A 17,050-nucleotide genomic window follows, 5' to 3' on the forward strand; every position below is an offset into this window, starting at 1 on the left:
TATGGACACAGTAGACAGTTTTTGATCATGTAGATTGAAGGCAGTCTCTAGTTTCTCTATCTACAGTGTAAAATCAAAGCAGTTATATCTTAGAAGAGTAAAATCGCTTAGCGGTGGTGTTGCAAATGGAGAATGGAGGAGGGGTGGTGGTCTGGCCCTAACGTAGTTTGCTCAAACTCCTTTCCACTTTTGATATCAGAAATCCAAGATGCAAATTGTTTTTATTATTTATTTTGGAACCAGCCTAAGCGATTGTATTTACCTCAAACAATTAATTACTTTGGTTTTACTACGCTTTCAATTGCCGTTACAAAAACATTTCATCGAGGAGTTGTCTGTCCTCTTAATTTGAAATTAAGATATGCATTGCTCTCTTGGTTTGAGTGTCGAAAGTATTCCGGTAATGCTTTGGATTTACTCAACTTGCTCTGTAATTGGCCCAGAAAATTCGCGCCATCCTGTCAACCAATCAGATTCAAAAGTTAAAACAATCTCGATTCGGTCTTTCACGTTTTCCCGCGCTTCAAGCAGTTAGCTTGTTTTCACTTTGAATTCTCATCGGCTAATGAGAATGTAAACCTTAATTCTGATTGGTCGTTGGCATTGTTTTGGTTTTTCGATACTCAATTGAGAACTACTCTACAGATAAAAAGAACTCCAGTGTGTCTTTCCATGTACATTTGTTTGTTTGTTTGTACATTTGTTTTAGCCTAAGCTCTTTTGGAATTTACTGTGACCGAATAGAGCTAAGCTAAGTTTATAAGTTCATTACAAGCAAAGCCCAGCTCAGGTAAATTTGAGTTAAGCAGAATATTACGACTTTATTTCAACGAATCTCGTTAATTTTTTGTCATAAACCTATGACTCGAGAACTGATCACACATAACTTGCCAAGAGGAATATCTTGATGGCACGTAGAGCCCTCGAATGAAAATCTGTAGCAGCTTCACGTCTAGCTTGCCAAGTGGATTATCTTAATGTCACCTAGAACCCTCAAAGGAAAATCTGCAGCAGCTTCAAGGGTGAATTACAGCTGAGGCGTTGGGTACTAAAGGGTTAGGTGTATGTATACTTGGTTTTAGCTGGAGCATCCAGCGCCACATTAACAGTGTTATTGTTCTCAGCGATGAGTCGCACCCCAAGATACGACAGAAGTCCTGCTACACTGTTACTAAGGGTGTCGTTCTTGAGTTTCTGGAATGCTGCCGTTTCTGCAGCGTATGCTGCTCTGATACTGCTGGCTTCTGCGTCCGCCTTGGACAAGAGCACCCTGGCCTCAGACTCCGCCCGCTGGATGGTGATCTCAGCTTGCTTGACAGCTTCTTCTTTCTCAGATTTCGCTTCCACAACAAGTCGTGGACGTTCATTCTCTGCTATCTTGATGTTTTCTTTGGCGGCTTCTTTAGTTCGGATGACTTTTTCGTAGGATTCAGGGCGCATGATGTTTTCAACCTTAAGGAAAGAAAAATATTCATCATGTCAAAAACTAATTCAAGAGGGAAATAAACTTTTCCACCCTTTAACTCTCAGAAGTGTTTTCTTTAGCCCCTTACGGATGATACAGTTCTACCGTTGAATCAGACATTAAGGCCTTGAGTATAAACGAAAGATCACCATATACAGAAACACCTCTTTTATTAAATAACCATTCAGGGACGGCGGAGCTGGGATGGGTGGGGGTGGGGGGAGGGGGGCTTAAATCGAGACGACATTTTGTTTTGTTTTAGTAGGAGGTTCATATGAAGGATAGTTTTCAAAATTTTTTCGGGGGAGGGTGACCTCAGACCCCTCCCCCCGGCGCTCGTTTTTTGACAGGTTATCAGGTGGCCTTAGAGCCTGACAGACTTGTAGCATGTAAGTGACTGAGACTTCGTGAAGAGGAAGGAAGGATGAGAGAGGAGAGGTTGAGATAATCTCGTACCCAGATCCTACCGTTTAATTTAAATGTAATTTACAACTGCTTGGCCGTGAAAGGTCTGAGTACGAGATTAGGGTTGAGATATTTCTTCTTTCATCTCCTTTCACATTCCCTTTCGACGTGGAGAAAGGTGGAGGGGCTGAAATCCTCTGGGAACGAGGTTCGAAACCTTGTTTTTTAATTCATCGGACTCCAGCTCTCTCATGCTTATTCTCATGCTGCTAGTTACCTGTAGGTCTTCGACATCAGCTCCTACATTGTCAAATCTTCGACCGATAGTTTTACGGACGAGATCTTGAAATGAAGCTCTTTCAGATTGTAGCTGTGTGGTATTGAACGCACTGCAAGAATCATGGATGGCAGACTCAGCAATGCTCCTGATAATAGGAATAAATAAGCAAACGGTTTAACTGGTTACTGAAACGTTTTCCCGCAATTTTCAAAATTGCATGTTTAAAATTAAACAAATAGCAAATATTTGTCGCACTTTGTGATGAGACCTGAATATATTTTAGGATCTCCATTTCAAAATTTGGTTGTTATCCCTCCCAACTCAAGTACGTTTTGCGATTGCAGAAAGACGTGACACGTGCCCTGTGCCATGGACGTGCTACGTGCCATAAGCGTGACACGTGCCATGGGTCAAAATTTCCAAACAACAATTTAAACTTTCGACTCGCAAGTAATATTGTCATGCTCCTTGAAACTGCGACAAATTTGTGTGCCAGTCCAATAATTTTCAGTTGGGAGGTATGACAAAACGCTAAATCACTGACCCCTTTGGAAACAGTAAGTTTTGTCTCCCCTCGAACTCAATGTTTCCTACAAAACTCATTGATTCCTTTAGAGCCAGTTAATAAACGCTTAAAATCACTTGGTTTTCATGACTACCATAAACAGATCTATTCATTTGATACGCTTACTTTAGTAGTTTCAAGTAGCTGTCTTTGTCTTTAAACTGCAAAATGAGATCTCGAAGTTCCTTGGGTCTTGCCCGATACTGAAACTGTACATTCAACTCTATCTCGATGCCATCTTTGTTTAGACACTCCAGGTCATCGAAACTTATGCTCTGAAACACACTGGGAAAGATGATGAAGCGGTAACCAGGAGAACCAGAGTGAAGCCCCTCCCTCTTTACCTCAGTTGACAGCTTTTTCTCATGGATATTGTACGCCACACCGACTGTCACAGATGAAAGAATGTGATATATGCGTTATCTACCGAGCGTGAGGTCAAGATGGCTGAATATTGATAGAGGTCTTTTTTTGGCGTTTTTATAGACCGAGACAAATTCGAGGTTTATAAAAACGCAAAAGGAAGAACAAGGCTTACATCCGAACAAGCCTGGTCAATGAAGGATTTATCATATAGCATGAAAATTTCGCTCTATCAACAATAAAGAATGATTTACAGAAAGATGTTTTTCGTCTTGAGCTCAAAACTTACCATCTCTCTTATTTTTATCTATGAAGAATGATTTGTTTATTTCAAGAGCTGGGAACCTGAATGCCAACTGTGTTTGTAGCATTTGTAACATAATAAACCCACGAGAGTAGTTTATGTTTATTTTGTTTTGACTGTTTTCTGCCGCTTTTTGCGACTCTATCGCCCACACTGTCCAAAAATTTCGAATTTTTTAGTCCGCTCCACGCACTGCAATGTTTTTTCTTGCGCGAAATCGAATAGAATCGAAATCGAAATCGAAATAGTCCCAAACGGGCAAGATGGACCCATCTTACCCGCTCAGGTAGCGAATCAGAACACAGTTTGCATACAACATACATCTGTACATCTTTTATTCACAAATTTGAACTTGGTAAAGCGGACGTGACCGAAACGATCTGGACAATTTGGTCCCATTAACACAGAAAGGCAAACCTCTTTTGACCGCTTGTAAACGGGACGAGCTAGTTTTCAGAATTGTATTCAAAATACATTGAACCTAACCTGACGCTTCTATTGACCTAGCTTTTTGAAGTTGGACGAGAACACTTCTCTAATCAAGAGAACTATTTTCACTCCTTTTGGTAAACAGTGTTTTGTTTACATATGGTAAAGTGACGAAGAAAAATTCTTTGAATGACACGTGGGTTTTCGCGAGCTCCTTCCTAATAGCGAAAAGAGATCAAAAGAGGCTTAACTGGAATAGAATTTTGCCTTTAAAGTTGTTCCGCTTGGTCCACACCAGAGTAGTGTCAACGAATCTGTTCCTTTCCTGTTTGATAGTTTTCATTCCGCTGGCTTAAACTCATCCGCTTCGTTTACGCAAATCTCGAATCTTTCACAATTAAGACGAGTTTACAACAATCATCCAACTCTTTTACTTTGATCAGCAATTTCTAAATTCTTAAAAATTCTGCAGATTGGGTAGCAAGTTCTTCAACATTTACATACCTTCCTCTGTGCTTAGTTTTCGTAACGAGGTCCCTACCATAGCGCCAACAAAGATGATTGCAGCAACGACCACTATTCCGATAACTATCTTCGATTTGCTCATCTCGCAATCCATAATCTTTTATATCCCTGTTCGACTCGGTCGAGGACGTGATGGAACTCGATTAGTTTCCAACATTTAAACCTAATTAATATGCACACAACAACAGGAAAAATTCTCTGTTCATGATTAACATCCTGGGTTCAAGATTTAATGCAAATGAGGTGTGATAAGATTAACAATGGCAAAAAATATAGAACAATCTGAAAGTATCATTGAGTAAAGCTTGATAGTAAATCCCTAGTGAGCTACTGTCAACAGAGCCCGAGATTGAAAGACATCTTAACAGAACCACAAAGAGCAGGTGTTTAAGGTTTTTGTATAAACTCCGTAGTTACATTGACCTTCATAACAAATGACGTACTTCTTCAGTAGTTTTCCAAACAGGAATGTTTCTGCCCGCTTAATTGAACTTGGTTTGTTGTCTCACACAGGTTTTACAAGATGGTGAGCGCTACCCCAACGATCATAGCAGCTGTCGTAGGCATCGTAGCTTTACTCATAGTTATTCTAATCCCGACCAGCTTCTCTAGTGTGGAATATTACGAGGTAAGTAAATTAAACTCAGAGGTATTCTTTGCACGAAAACATTTTCGATAACACAGCCTGAACTCGCTGGAAGCAGGAAGTTTTCGTTTTGTCCTGACGAAAATTTTCGTCTTGATTCTGTTTAGCTTTTGTGTTCGCTGAAAGTTTTTCTATTTCGAAGCCTTTTTCTCGCATTACACAGACCACAGGACTAAAATCATCCCAAAATTATACTTTTTTCATATACTTGTCGAGTTACGTTCATGAGATAATTTCAAATTCAGTAGTATCAGCTACTTTGCAAATCTTAGTTAAGCGGTAGATTGTTCGTATGTACGAAGCCACTGAATCTTTTTCGTTGAATCACGATGATTTTTTTTGTTTTCTCGTTGCTTATAAATATAACGGAAACGTTATACAACCATCTAAATATCCAACATGCCATGATGACTCAAGTTCTGCCTGGGCTTCATTACGATAAGAGGGCATTGTGATATCCGTTACTGGAAAGAAGGCATGCAATAAATATACGGAATAACTTCAGTTTCTGAAGGAAACAGATGAAATAGAGGTGAAAATGGAATCTATATTTTGCTGCCTACGCTAAGAACGATTTAAAATCAGAAGAACCTCTAGGATGACTTCAATCTGAACAACTTACTTGAAATGCAAATTGGATTTTAAGACTTTTACCGAGCGAGAGTTTGCCAGAATCCTACAGTCCTTCCCGACCGCCTCACCTCTAAGTTCAAAGTACAACGTTCAAATAATGCAAGAAATGGACTGAAACCCGTAACATTAACACAAAACCATCGAGACGAAACGACCGAAACGAGAAAACCTATCGAAACAGCCAAACCGAAACAACAAACCTCTTTGATTACATTACGGGACAAACACAAAATATAAAGTTACGATGAAGAAACGAAGTCTTCTTTTGACAGATTAGATATGAATCTCATAAGTGTTTATTATAACATAGCTCGTAAATTTGTCTAATCAAATTCAATTGCACGAGCGTGCTTCATATTCCTATTGTGCACGCTCATGACGTCAGCAAATAAATCCCTCGAGAAAAAAAATTTCCCATCGGGTTGAAAATGTTATAAAACAATTAGTTCATACGTCAGCTGTGCGTTCATCGAGATATGAAGCACTTGGGAAGTTTGGAGAGCACTCAAGAAGCTAGAACCAATTGTTAATTTTACTGCGTGATCGTACATGCAAAGGATTGACTCTTGTTTCCGCATTATGCGACGTGGTATGAAATATATTTGAGGCGGGGGGGGGGGGGAGAGGGGGTAAGTTTAGTGCTGAGTAAAAGTCAGTTTATCTGCGAGAAAGGAAACACTTTTTCAGAGTCAAATTGTCAGTGTAACTCCTGATGATACGATACCTCAATTGAGCTTTTCCCTGTGTTGCACTAATCTTAATGTAATGTTATATACAAGCAAAAGTGAAAAAAATTGATTAAATTGAGGATGATGAAAATCATAAAGCAAACAGTTTAAGTCATTAATGTTAGAACATTGGGAGAAGATTTAATTTGGAAGAATGCATGTTTATTCGTAACATTTCATAAAGCACATTTCTCGTGCAGCAAGGAACGTTTGGACCGCGTTTCACCTCCTACATGAAATTCCGGGCTCCGCCTCTTGCTCTTAATGTCAAGTAGCTTTATTGATCGTCCGAGTAGTTGGACAAATGCTTTCCATCGTCAGCTTGTCACAGCACCTGAGTTTTCAAGTATTCTTGAGATGGAACGTGATCTGGTACACTTGTGGTTTGGCCATCCGTAGGAGACTGGTGTAGAGTGATGAGGATGTCTTAAGTATATATTTAAAGTTCGACTCTTTAAAGAAACTCTGTTTCTCTGCTATTTCAGTTTATCCATCCAAGGGAAACACCAAGTTTCTTTTTATTCCTTATTAGTATCATATCATTTGGCGAACATGAATTAAAGGGTTGGGCAGAAAACAAAAAAATAGTTTTTTTGCGAGAGCCCATTACTTTTTGAAGTAGTCTGCCAGTTTGGCTGTTGAATCAACGTTTATTCCACGAGAACAAAAAATGTAAATAGGTATAGGTATTCACATGATTTCGAGTGCAATTTGAAATAAATAAGCACGAGTAAATTTTACTTTAAGACTAACAAAATTATACGAGCCCGTAGGGGCGAGTGAAATTTGTGGTCTCTAAAAAAAATTTATGCTTGTTTATTCCAAATTGTAAGAGAAAAATCATGTGATTACGTGTTAATAATATACATGGAAAAATACGAGATGGCTTATCATAATTAAGCATAAGCAAAGCGCGCGCATCAAGTGCAAAAATAATTTATTCAAATCGTGCGTTCGGTCAAAACAACCGAGTACGATCAAAGCAAATAAATATGCAATGATATCTTCACATCTTTAAGGCGTAAAAAAGTTCACCAATCACTCGTTCGGTCGCGTTTCCTGGCAGTTTTTCTGTTTTTGTTTGAATTGGTGATATGATCTTAGGGGTTAATGGGTTAATTCTCGTTAGCAACTTTCCCTATGTGATATTTTTAAATCAATGTCAGTATCTGTGCAACTGCGCAGCTACCCCTCCCTTAACCCAACATTAACCGTTGACTATTGTGGGATAAGGGGAGGGATAAGTGCGCAGCTGCTTAGATACTGAAACTGATCCATACTGATATCGACTCTGAACTCTCCTTGAGTCGTTACTTTTAAGGTCATAATTTGCATCCTTGAGCAACTGGCTTCGTGTACGCTTTCAGCTGTATCTTTCTCTTTTCCTCAGATAAATCTTTTTTTTTGTAATTTCTCCAAAGTTAAAGCGGATAATTTGTACACCAAAATTGTGCAACAAAAATATAGGTCACCGTGCTTGTTCAAGAGCAAAAGAACTTCGTACCTGTTTACCTCGTCTATAGATTGAAAAACAATACCATCTTCTCGGAATGCGCGCGCGCTAATTCGCCTGATCACGCGATTTCTATGCGCAGTACAGGATGCGCAGTACAGGATGCACAGTGCAGGAAGCGCAGTGCTGTACCGAGGAATTACCTTAAAGAACATGTTCAACATTTTGAAATGGATTGCTTTCTTTTCCATCTTTTTTCTTTTTTTTTTTCACACAGCTCGGTTTCAAGAGACGAAAGTCCACTGGTTTTGTAGACATCAGCGAGGTCTACACTTCTGGTCGGTACTTTGTGGGACCTGACTACACCTTCAAGGTTTCCCAGCTGATGCTCATTTTGTCGAGCTTAACGAGATTTCTGTGTGGACTGGGGACAAAATCGAAATCAAAATCAGTTGCAATTTTCAATATTTTCTGAGAAAGGATTTTCTGCCAGATTTACACGAAGCCTACAATGTCGACTACAAGCCTGTGGTCAGGGGAACGGCTATTGACGCCATAAAAGGGCGCGCTGCAGATTTACCGATCGACGACTACATAAGGTTTGTAAATATTTGCCTATGGGGAATCGTGGCTAACAACCAAGATGTGGAGGGGGTCAAGAGTGCATGTGACCCCTTCGCCGTTGAGTGCTGAATCATAAAAATATAAAAAAAAACTTGACATGCCTCTAAATTGTGGCTTGAGGCACTACTTAGAAATTAGTTTTGTACCCAGAATTTCTACGGCCAAGCAGTTACACGGTAGGAACTGGGTACTAGATTACTTAGAAATCCTACTCAATCGTGCGGTGTCCCCATTAGAAGTCAAGCTCGGTTTTGCGAAATTTGCCATATACTCTTCTTGCAATCTGTTCAGGTATGTTATTTTTCCCACATCAGCCAAACTTAGCCTTAGCACTAATAATTACGGATCCATGCACCCGCTTTTTCCACGACAAATACGTAATAGGCGTAGCGACAAAGATCCGGGGCTCCTGTAATCTTCCTCCTTGTCGGGATAGAGATCATTTAGTTACTTTCTCATTTCTTCTGATTCGTAACTAATCAGGAACCGAGAAAATATCGAAAAGGAACTGTTCAAAGCTCTTGCCAAGCGTGTAGATGGCTGCTGCAGGGAAACTTGTCCTACCGACGAAGAGGAGATGCCCGCTTGTGGCTACTGTATTAAAAATTCCTTGTGTAAGGATGACGAAAGAGGAATGTTCGTGGAAGTCAGATACTTCCAGCTATTGGCTGTCGATGTGCATGAAGATGTGAAAAGTCGGTATCTCCGTCAAGTCAAAGAGGCAGCTGAAGAAGAACGTGCCCAATTTGAATTGAGGGAAAAGGTAAACCTTGCAAACTTTCTCGTTGTTGTAAAAGTTACATTGTTGCTGACGTAGCGTTGGCGGAGAAGGTAATGATTTATCTTCTCACCCCTTAAGATCTTAATTTGAATTACCTCCACCGTCTACCACACATTACTCATGATTTTAGCCCTGAAAATTTGGAGATTAATTGATCAGTGCTCCCAAACTGATGTTTCTCTTTCTTCTTATCATTTTCCTGTTAAACAGAATCGTAATGATGCAAGCAAATTAATCTTTTGTCACTCTTGGGAGCGATACCATTCCTAAGCCAAACAATACTTATGCAAAACAGAATAAGAAAGATGGTCTGAGGTTCTTTTTGAACTCGGTAAAGAAATAGAGAAAGATGCCTATTCGTCTTATCACGAGCGCCGGACAAAGAGAGGGCTAAACTACTAACTTTTCCATTTTCCAATGAAGGTTGTTCGAAAGGAAACCGAGAGGATTAAGAACAAGATCTACAACGAAGCCCGAGAGATTGCTCAGAATGCGAGCGCCAAAGCCGTTGTTATCGACGCTGAGGCAAAAGCGAAAGCTCTACGAGTGGTAGAAGAAGCAAGATCGGAAGGCCTCAAGAACCTGTACTCAGAACTAGGAATAACTACTGACGAGGAGAAAGCTGCTTTTAACTACCTACGATCATTACGACAAAACAAAAACGTCAAACTTAACGTCGGCTACAAATCCCTCGCTCAATTCCAAAATTAAAACCCACGAACAATGAGTCGCTGACATTGCCAGAATATTTTGCTTTTGCAACCGAGAGCCTGGCTTAGGCTGACATAGCCACCGTATTTAGGGGGCTGTTAATTCACGAAGTGACGCCGGTATCAAAAGCGGCCATCACTCTCGTTAAGAAGATGATTGAATTTGTAAGTAAAAGTGCTTGGTTTTGTATCCATCTGCTTCTGTAATTTTCTGCAATTTCGAAATAATCTTTTAAAATAAAATTAGAGGAATCTTTTGCCTGTTGCAATTTAAGTCACAACCTACTTGAGGCTTTTTTCACCCTTTCACTTTCAAGATCTCCCTAACAATTCTCCTTACTGTTTGACAAACAGTTCTTATGATGTTAGTTTGGAGAATTTGGTATTGCATCAACTTGTAATCCCCTAATTTAGTTTCCTTCTTTATTCTCCTCATTTATCTGCTTGATATTGCATTGACACTGTAAGGAGATATTCTCTCTTTGTCACTCATAGGAGTTAAAGGGTTAAAGGGACTGGTCACCATTCTTCGCCTGGGGGAGGGGGATTGGAATATTCTTATAATCCCCCCCCCCCCACCTTTAATGGCAGTCATTTTTCTTCATTATCTGTTGGCGGCGACTGATTCCCCCTCCATTCCCCCCTGATAACCAAGTGATTCTCCTCCAAAATCCTCCATTTAAAAAAAGGTTAAGAGGCGACATCTTTGTGAAATGAGTAACAGCTCTGTCTTTTTCTCTGACCACTCTTAACGCAGCGGTCTCCATATGATTCTGGGAAAAAATGCCAGAAATATTCCTCGGTGCTATTTTTTACGCCTCCCCCCCCTCCCTTCCTGGCGCGTGATTCTCCTTGCACTAGTGATTGCTCGTCTGAATACGACAAGATATGACGACTGACGGCTGTTTTGTTTGCTACGATACTGTAAATGCTGTAGAAAAAAAATGTGTGGCCGGAAACTCAATATTCAGTGAATATTGTTAAATAATCCCCGAGACGAAGTCGAGGGAGTTATTCAACAATATTCACTGAGCCTGAGGTAAATAAATGCTTTAGTATTTCCCAATTCTGTTGTAAATTCGTTTTGTTGTGAAACCATTATGTTTCAATTGTTTTGATTACTCGTACCGAGATAAGCAGTCTCCACTAGAATTTAACAGGTTTATTGAATGCAATGTAATTGAATGTAAAAACCTCTTATAAATTATTTCTTTTGAAAAGTGTTACACCAAACTTAATAGCATCTTTGCACTCTCGGGAATTGAATTTTTCTCCAATCATGTCTATCACTTCAAAACGCGAGGCAGCCATTTTGAAATTCAGCACCTGTGCTATAATCGCCTTGCGCGAAGTGATTATGGCGGGATGTTACGCAATCTTCGACCAATCAGAGCGCGCGCATCTCCATAATCACCGGAATAATTTTACTGAAAAACGATATTCTTGTTAAGAGGACGCCAGCGTATTGTGAACCAATACTGGGACGTCGTGTAGGTATTGTTAGGTGTCCTGAAAGGTTATTGAACTGTTTTCAAAATGGCAGGGCATAGTTTAGTGAGACAATTTTTAAACAACTGCTATGCTCTTTGGAATATCAAAACCAGCAAGTTGCTGATTTCTAAGTGAATTTTGAGATAGCGATGTTAGAAAGACATCGTGTGGTTTCTGGAGCATACATCTTTAACTAGCAACTACGTCGACTCAAAGGAAAATATTGATAAAAAAGTAAAGAAAAACGAGCCAGGAGAATTCGTGAATGGCCCATGCATTTACCTTTTCTATCGTTACTTGTCCTAACTTCATCATAACGTGGGAAAAAAATGTTAAGCTGCCAATAGAAACATAAATTATTCGCTGTTGGGGTTCCCGCTGTCAAACTATCCAAAATTTGCTGAGTTCATTTCGTTCATAAGGTTAGACTAGGACGGATGAGAATTTTACAAAGTGATGGAATATTTTTTTCTTCGACATCCTCTGTCCCTTCACCGTCCGGTTTTACTTAATGTCACTTTTATGATTAAATCTCCGGCCTTTCTAGCCATGAACTGTAGCGCGAGGGTCAGTGGTTTCTGGATCTTGATATGCGTTGATATCTTAAGGATCTCTCTTCCTTGCAACCACTAGATTGACACTGGTAATCTGTTCCATAGCAGTAGTGACACTTTCAGCCGAGCAGTTTAGAGCTATGATGCCATTGACCTACAGGAGAAGAGCAGTAAAGCCAATTAATATAACTACCCAGTTGAAAAGTACTTTTCGTTCGCACTGATTAGCTAGTTTGGATGTGATTGACAAAAAGTGTCCACTTCCGACCAACTGTAACGACAAAATCGTGCGTCAAGAGCTATTTTAATTTCGGATCGTTTTTCGGTATATTGGCAGTAATAAACTAGGTTTTTAGTTTCTGCTTCGCGACTCGGGCAATTGAAGGAAATTTTTGAAAATACGTGTGAAATTAATCCTTAATTGCCCTCGGACTCATGCGATTACATGTAATGTTCAAATTTTGGCCATTTCACGGCCAACAGTAAAACCAAAATGACAAAATATGACACATTGTAATAACGGCTAATTTTTTTCTACCGGCTAACTCCATAAGTACCTCCTATAACCATTAGCAGTAGAAGTTATCAACCCATCGACACCTTCTAAATAATGGTGACATGTTGTCGCCGAAACTTCGTGGTTTAATAACATTGCTTTTTATCATTAAATGATCTGCGGAAAGCTAACATAATCTCGGTTACTATTCTCTGCGTTGTTTTTTTGTTGTTTTTTGTTCTTTAAACAACATCCAGTTTTTCATCACGCCAATAGTATGGTGATAAAAACATTCATTTGGCAACAAAATCAGTGATCATCAAATCATCATTTTACATGGGTTAACATGCATCTTCATTGGTGAACGTTAGGGTCCATTATCTGGTCTCGGCTAGCCGTGACTACCTTCTTGCGAAATAATCTGGCCGCTGGAGTAAGCCAACCATTTCCTTTTTTTAATTGTTCAAGCAGCTAGCACACGAGAATAGTGAACTCGGGTCAGGGGGCGAGATGTCTCGCCTTAGCAGGCAGAGTACTTTGGTCATGCGAGACAATTTTTCTCATATAACACTTCGGCTCGCCTTCCAGAGAGGAGACTGCTAATGTTCTATCTTAGTCCGAGAGAGACTGGAGGGGACCGCTCTTCCAACTCAAAATTCCTTAAAAGTTGTGAAGTTGTCTCAACTGAAGAGGGCTTTTTCGCGTACCCGAGAACAAATCAATAGAGCCATAGGTTATGGTAAAACTGCAGTGAAAACTAAATAAGGCGGACACCATATTAAGCGGACACTATGCGCTGAACGAACAGTTTCTCGAGTCCTGGATGAACCTCTTGTATCAAATTGAACGCGCGCAGACAGCAACATTTCAGGCATTCGTTAATCAGTTTAAACCTCAAGCAGACAGCGCTATTAAATATTATAACTTATAGACTATGTGGGAGGGCCGGACGGGGAAATATTTAGCTCGAATTTATAACGCACGTGCAGAAAAAGCGCAAAAAAGATTCTGCTCAAAAGTTTTGACTTTTTTTTCGACTCAGAACGAGAAGATAACAATTTATCGAAAAACGCAATTTTTCTCATTTCTGGTTTTTTTTTCCGCAAGAAAGCTGGACACCTTTTCTCGCAACGGCTCAAGTGGACTCGTCCGGCCCCACACTCGTCAGCTTTCATTGTGGTTTCCTAAATTTTAAGCTTGACGATTGCCCACCCCGTTATATTTGAGTTTCAGCGATTAACCACTATTACCAATTTCGAAAACTCACTAATAAGAGGAAATCCTGTTTCATGTGCAAACTGGCGAGAATCCTGTCGTTGTCAACGACGATTTCACCGTATGCTGAAGCATGAAACCATATTTTTGCGACATGCGTGGTTTTGTCATGTTTGCGACATAAGGGCACCTTTCATGATGTTCAGTTGGTTGATGCTACGAGTTTGCTTCATTGCAACTCACCTCAATTATCAAATCTTCAACAGCCAGTTCACCACATCTCTCAGCCACTCCTCCCTCAGTTAATCCGATAATGTACACTCCGTGTCGAGGATGAGGACTTCTCAGGCTTGGATTTGGCTTCTTAGAGGACGAACCATTTCTGGGCGTTTCAGACGCAGTAGTAGAATATTTCAACCTCAGAACCCCTCCATCGTCGGGACAGTTATTCATATTGTTATCCAGCCCCGTGTTTTCCTGATTTTTTGTCTCGTGTTGCCTCCTCATAGAAGGGCTTCTAGGGAGGTCACCGCTGTCTCTTCGACCCAGTTTCAAGCCCCAGTCTTCCTCTAATTTACGCTGAAGTGATACAGCCTGTAGGTTTGAATGTCGAACGATATCAAATAAACCATGACCAATCTTATCCACTTCATTTCTGAACTTGTTTACATCGCAAATATGATCGTGGCCTCTTTTGATACCAGGTGAAGAAGCTTGGGAGCTCAATAATTTCTTTACGGTATCTGGTAGACTTAAACGCGAATCAACTTTGTTCCTTTCGTTACACCGACCCAGTACGCTTGTTCCTTCAATTTCAGCTTCTCCAACGTCTGGCTCCTTGTTATAACATCGTTCTAACTGACTGTTTTGATCATTCTTTGAACCCTCAGATTTAGGCCCATTACGGAATTCGCTGAAACTTTTCCTAAGGCTCTCCAGTAGAGACTTTTTTCGTCTAGGTGGTTTGGTCGACGCAGAGGAAGCAGTTTCTGGGCCGTCTGATTGTTCATTGCAAGATTCCTGTGGGCGAACACCCTTGTCGATCTTCTCTGGAACCTTTAAGTAATTTTCTCCCTTTCCATTGGAAAAACTACAACTCTGTGTAGTTGTGCTGCTTTCTGCCATCGCCCAGCCGATTTCAATTTATTCTCGAATAGCTTCTGATAAATAAACTTGGATCTGATAGACTTACTGCTGGATTAAATTATTTTTCCTGGTCTTTCGTAATATGCAGTTATCCTGCGACGTCACTCAGAAATACAGAAAAAAAATCAATCCTTTAACTGTTATGAAGTACGGTAATAAATCATCCCACCTCAATGTTACTGATTGCTTTATTCAAATTTGAAAAAATCTGAATCGTAACGTGTCCCTGCACAGCCCGAGGCGAGACATAACAAATTCGGCAGCTAAATCAACCGATATAAGTTATCAGATGTATTTCAATAATTCTATGAATTTTACTTCCCTGAAGGCGCTGTAAAGACCTATTTTCGTTTTTCTCGCAAGAAATGCTAATTTCATCAAAAGATTAAAACGGAAAAAATGCAGTTAAACCCTTTCGTGCAAGGCCTAATGCAAGCAGCTAGAATTAATTGATTCGGCCCACAAGTTCTGTCTGTCCTATTTGCCTAATCAACCCTTATCCTTTTTACCAGTTGTATTTCAAACTACAAATCAAGCATACCCTCAGGCAACAAAATTATGTTATCTCCAAAACCATCCATACTGTTGCTTTTTAAGGACAGGTTTGTTTAATGGAAAACTGAACTGCATCAGGCGGCAAGATGTTAGGATTTACGTGTTTTTTGTGCTTTTTTTGAAGGAAAGTCACGGTTCACCTGCTCCAATTCCACTTAGCACCTGTGCAAATTAGCTAACAAAATATTTGAGAGCAAAATTCATGGTGCATCACAGCACATGCAGCCAAGCCAGACACTTCTGTTTATAATTATGGCACGTCTTGTGTAGGCGTATCTTTTCACTCACGTATAAACTGACCGCCCTCTTGACTTAGGCGGATATTTAACGGATAATTCACGATACAATTTGAGAGTTTTAGGGCCGTCAGAAAAAAAAATTCATTCTTGTTAACTTCCCAGTCATTAGATGCTTTGATGCAGCAGTGGTTAAGTGAAAGATCACTCAAGCGACTCCATCTTTGCTAACTGTTCCTAGAGCCCAGGGCTCCTGACTGTACCTAGATTACGCTGAGCCTTTTTCTATTGGCTCTTGTGAAGAGAAGAAAACGTGTAGATTACAAATACAGATTAAATTCGTACTTCTTTCTATTTAAGATGAAAGATATCGGCGGTTTCTGTGGTTGACACAAAAGACTTCCGACTACAGGCTAGGTTAAATATAACCTACTTAGCGAGCCGTACCTCTCTTGTCCCGCATCCCCCAACTTTTAAAAAAGCCTTCCTTCTCGGCTCAAAGAGCAAAACAAGGAGGCTTTGTAAAGAGATCACCAGACTGATCACAGGCTTAAAATAGATAAGATCCTGTTCTCCTTTCCCAGAGTCAAATAAGAGCGCAGAAATTTTGTTCCAAGGCATTTAAGTGGAAGGTGGGGGCAGGGGGCGGGAGCCCGGAAGAACAGGTGGCGGGAGAGGACGGGAATCGCAATTTATCTGAGAGCGGGAAAGCAAGAGCAGATAGTAAACATAGGAAGCTTAAGACTGCATTTGGCTACTGATATAAAATAATTTTTGTAGCATGAAGAAGAACTGGAGGTTGTATGATAATGCCAGAAGGTAGAGTTGCAGAGATTTGTTTCACGTGCAAAACAGAAAAACCTGCCGTATCTCACATATTCATGAGTACTCTGTCTACAAGAGACAGTCCTTCTTTTACCCAGCGAGCAAAACAAGGAGGCTTCTTGAAGATATCACAGGCTTAAAATAGATATGGTCTTAGTCTCCTTCATCAGAGTCTAAGACGAGCGCAGAAATTTTGTTCCAAGACCCCATTAAAATACCAATGGCAGGCGTTAATAAATGAATGAAACAGAAAAACGGGTCAGGAATTTTTTTTCTGGCAGAACAGTTGCATGATAGTATTTCTTGTTTATTTTCTTCTTTAGCTCTAGTTCTAAAGCAAACTTCTTCTCTTTGCCATTATGTCACTCTCTTTGTCTTTCTCCATGTTTGGCAAGCGAAGCGATTTTAATGTCGACGTGTTCGCCACTTTGTATAGAATAAATGTCTGCAAGTGAAAATTCTTTGCGGAAATAAAATGAAAGCAATATATCCCAATTGACAATATTGCCTTAATTTGATTCCTGGAACAAATACAAAACTACCAAAAGAACCAGTGCAAAGACAGCTGAAATCGCAGCGACAGCTGAGAACGAAAACTGTGACGTCATCACCGTACCAAGC

General features: G+C 40.1%; 2 protein-coding genes and 1 non-coding gene across 4 annotated transcripts; 1 reads left to right on the plus strand and 2 right to left on the minus strand.

Moving 5' to 3' along the window:
* Positions 1 to 215: 215 nt before the first annotated feature.
* On the minus strand, positions 216 to 5,890 carry LOC113666252 (uncharacterized). Of its 2 annotated transcripts, none has more exons than XM_089189459.1 (5): positions 4,780 to 5,890; positions 4,316 to 4,499; positions 2,842 to 3,103; positions 2,148 to 2,295; positions 216 to 1,452 (listed from the first exon to the last, which is right to left on the minus strand). In XM_089189459.1, exons 2-5 carry the CDS (start codon positions 4,428 to 4,430, stop codon positions 1,057 to 1,059), a joined length of 921 nt encoding a protein of 306 aa, XP_089045585.1. In that variant the 5' UTR covers positions 4,431 to 4,499; positions 4,780 to 5,890; the 3' UTR covers positions 216 to 1,056. The 2 variants fall into 2 exon arrangements, with proteins under 2 accessions (XP_089045585.1, XP_089045586.1); XM_089189460.1 differs by having other exon boundaries at positions 5,605 to 5,714.
* On the plus strand, positions 4,623 to 10,168 carry LOC113666251 (uncharacterized). The gene is made up of 5 exons (XR_016181691.1): positions 4,623 to 4,728; positions 4,850 to 4,964; positions 8,074 to 8,395; positions 8,904 to 9,183; positions 9,625 to 10,168. It is a non-coding gene; the product is annotated as an uncharacterized LOC113666251 (transcript).
* An 890-nt stretch (positions 10,169 to 11,058) lies between these two features.
* LOC113666255 (uncharacterized) lies at positions 11,059 to 14,990 on the minus strand. The gene is made up of 2 exons (XM_027182014.2): positions 13,911 to 14,990; positions 11,059 to 12,110 (listed from the first exon to the last, which is right to left on the minus strand). The coding sequence occupies exons 1-2, from the start codon at positions 14,790 to 14,792 to the stop codon at positions 12,006 to 12,008; spliced, it is 987 nt and encodes a 328-aa protein (XP_027037815.2). The 5' UTR covers positions 14,793 to 14,990; the 3' UTR covers positions 11,059 to 12,005.
* Positions 14,991 to 17,050: the final 2,060 nt, after the last annotated feature.

The sequence above is a fragment of the Pocillopora damicornis genome, chromosome 12, assembly GCF_964200805.1.
Source record: "Pocillopora damicornis chromosome 12, jaPocDami1.2, whole genome shotgun sequence".
NCBI classification, from domain to species: Eukaryota; Metazoa; Cnidaria; class Anthozoa; order Scleractinia; family Pocilloporidae; genus Pocillopora; species Pocillopora damicornis.

Coding starts and splice junctions, on each gene's coding strand:
- LOC113666255 (XM_027182014.2), bottom strand. CDS start 14,792: ATGGCAGAAAGCAGCACAACTACACAGAGTTGTAGTTTTTCCAATGGA. Junction 12,111..13,910: donor TTGAAGATTTGATAATTGAG/GTGAGTTGCAAT, acceptor CTTCTCCTGTAG/GTCAATGGCATCATAGCTCT.
- LOC113666252 (XM_089189459.1), bottom strand. CDS start 4,430: ATGGATTGCGAGATGAGCAAATCGAAGATAGTTATCGGAATAGTGGTC. Junction 3,104..4,315: donor AAAACTAAGCACAGAGGAAG/GTATGTAAATGT, acceptor CATCTGTGACAG/TCGGTGTGGCGTACAATATC. Junction 1,453..2,147: donor CTGATGTCGAAGACCTACAG/GTAACTAGCAGC, acceptor TCTTTCCTTAAG/GTTGAAAACATCATGCGCCC.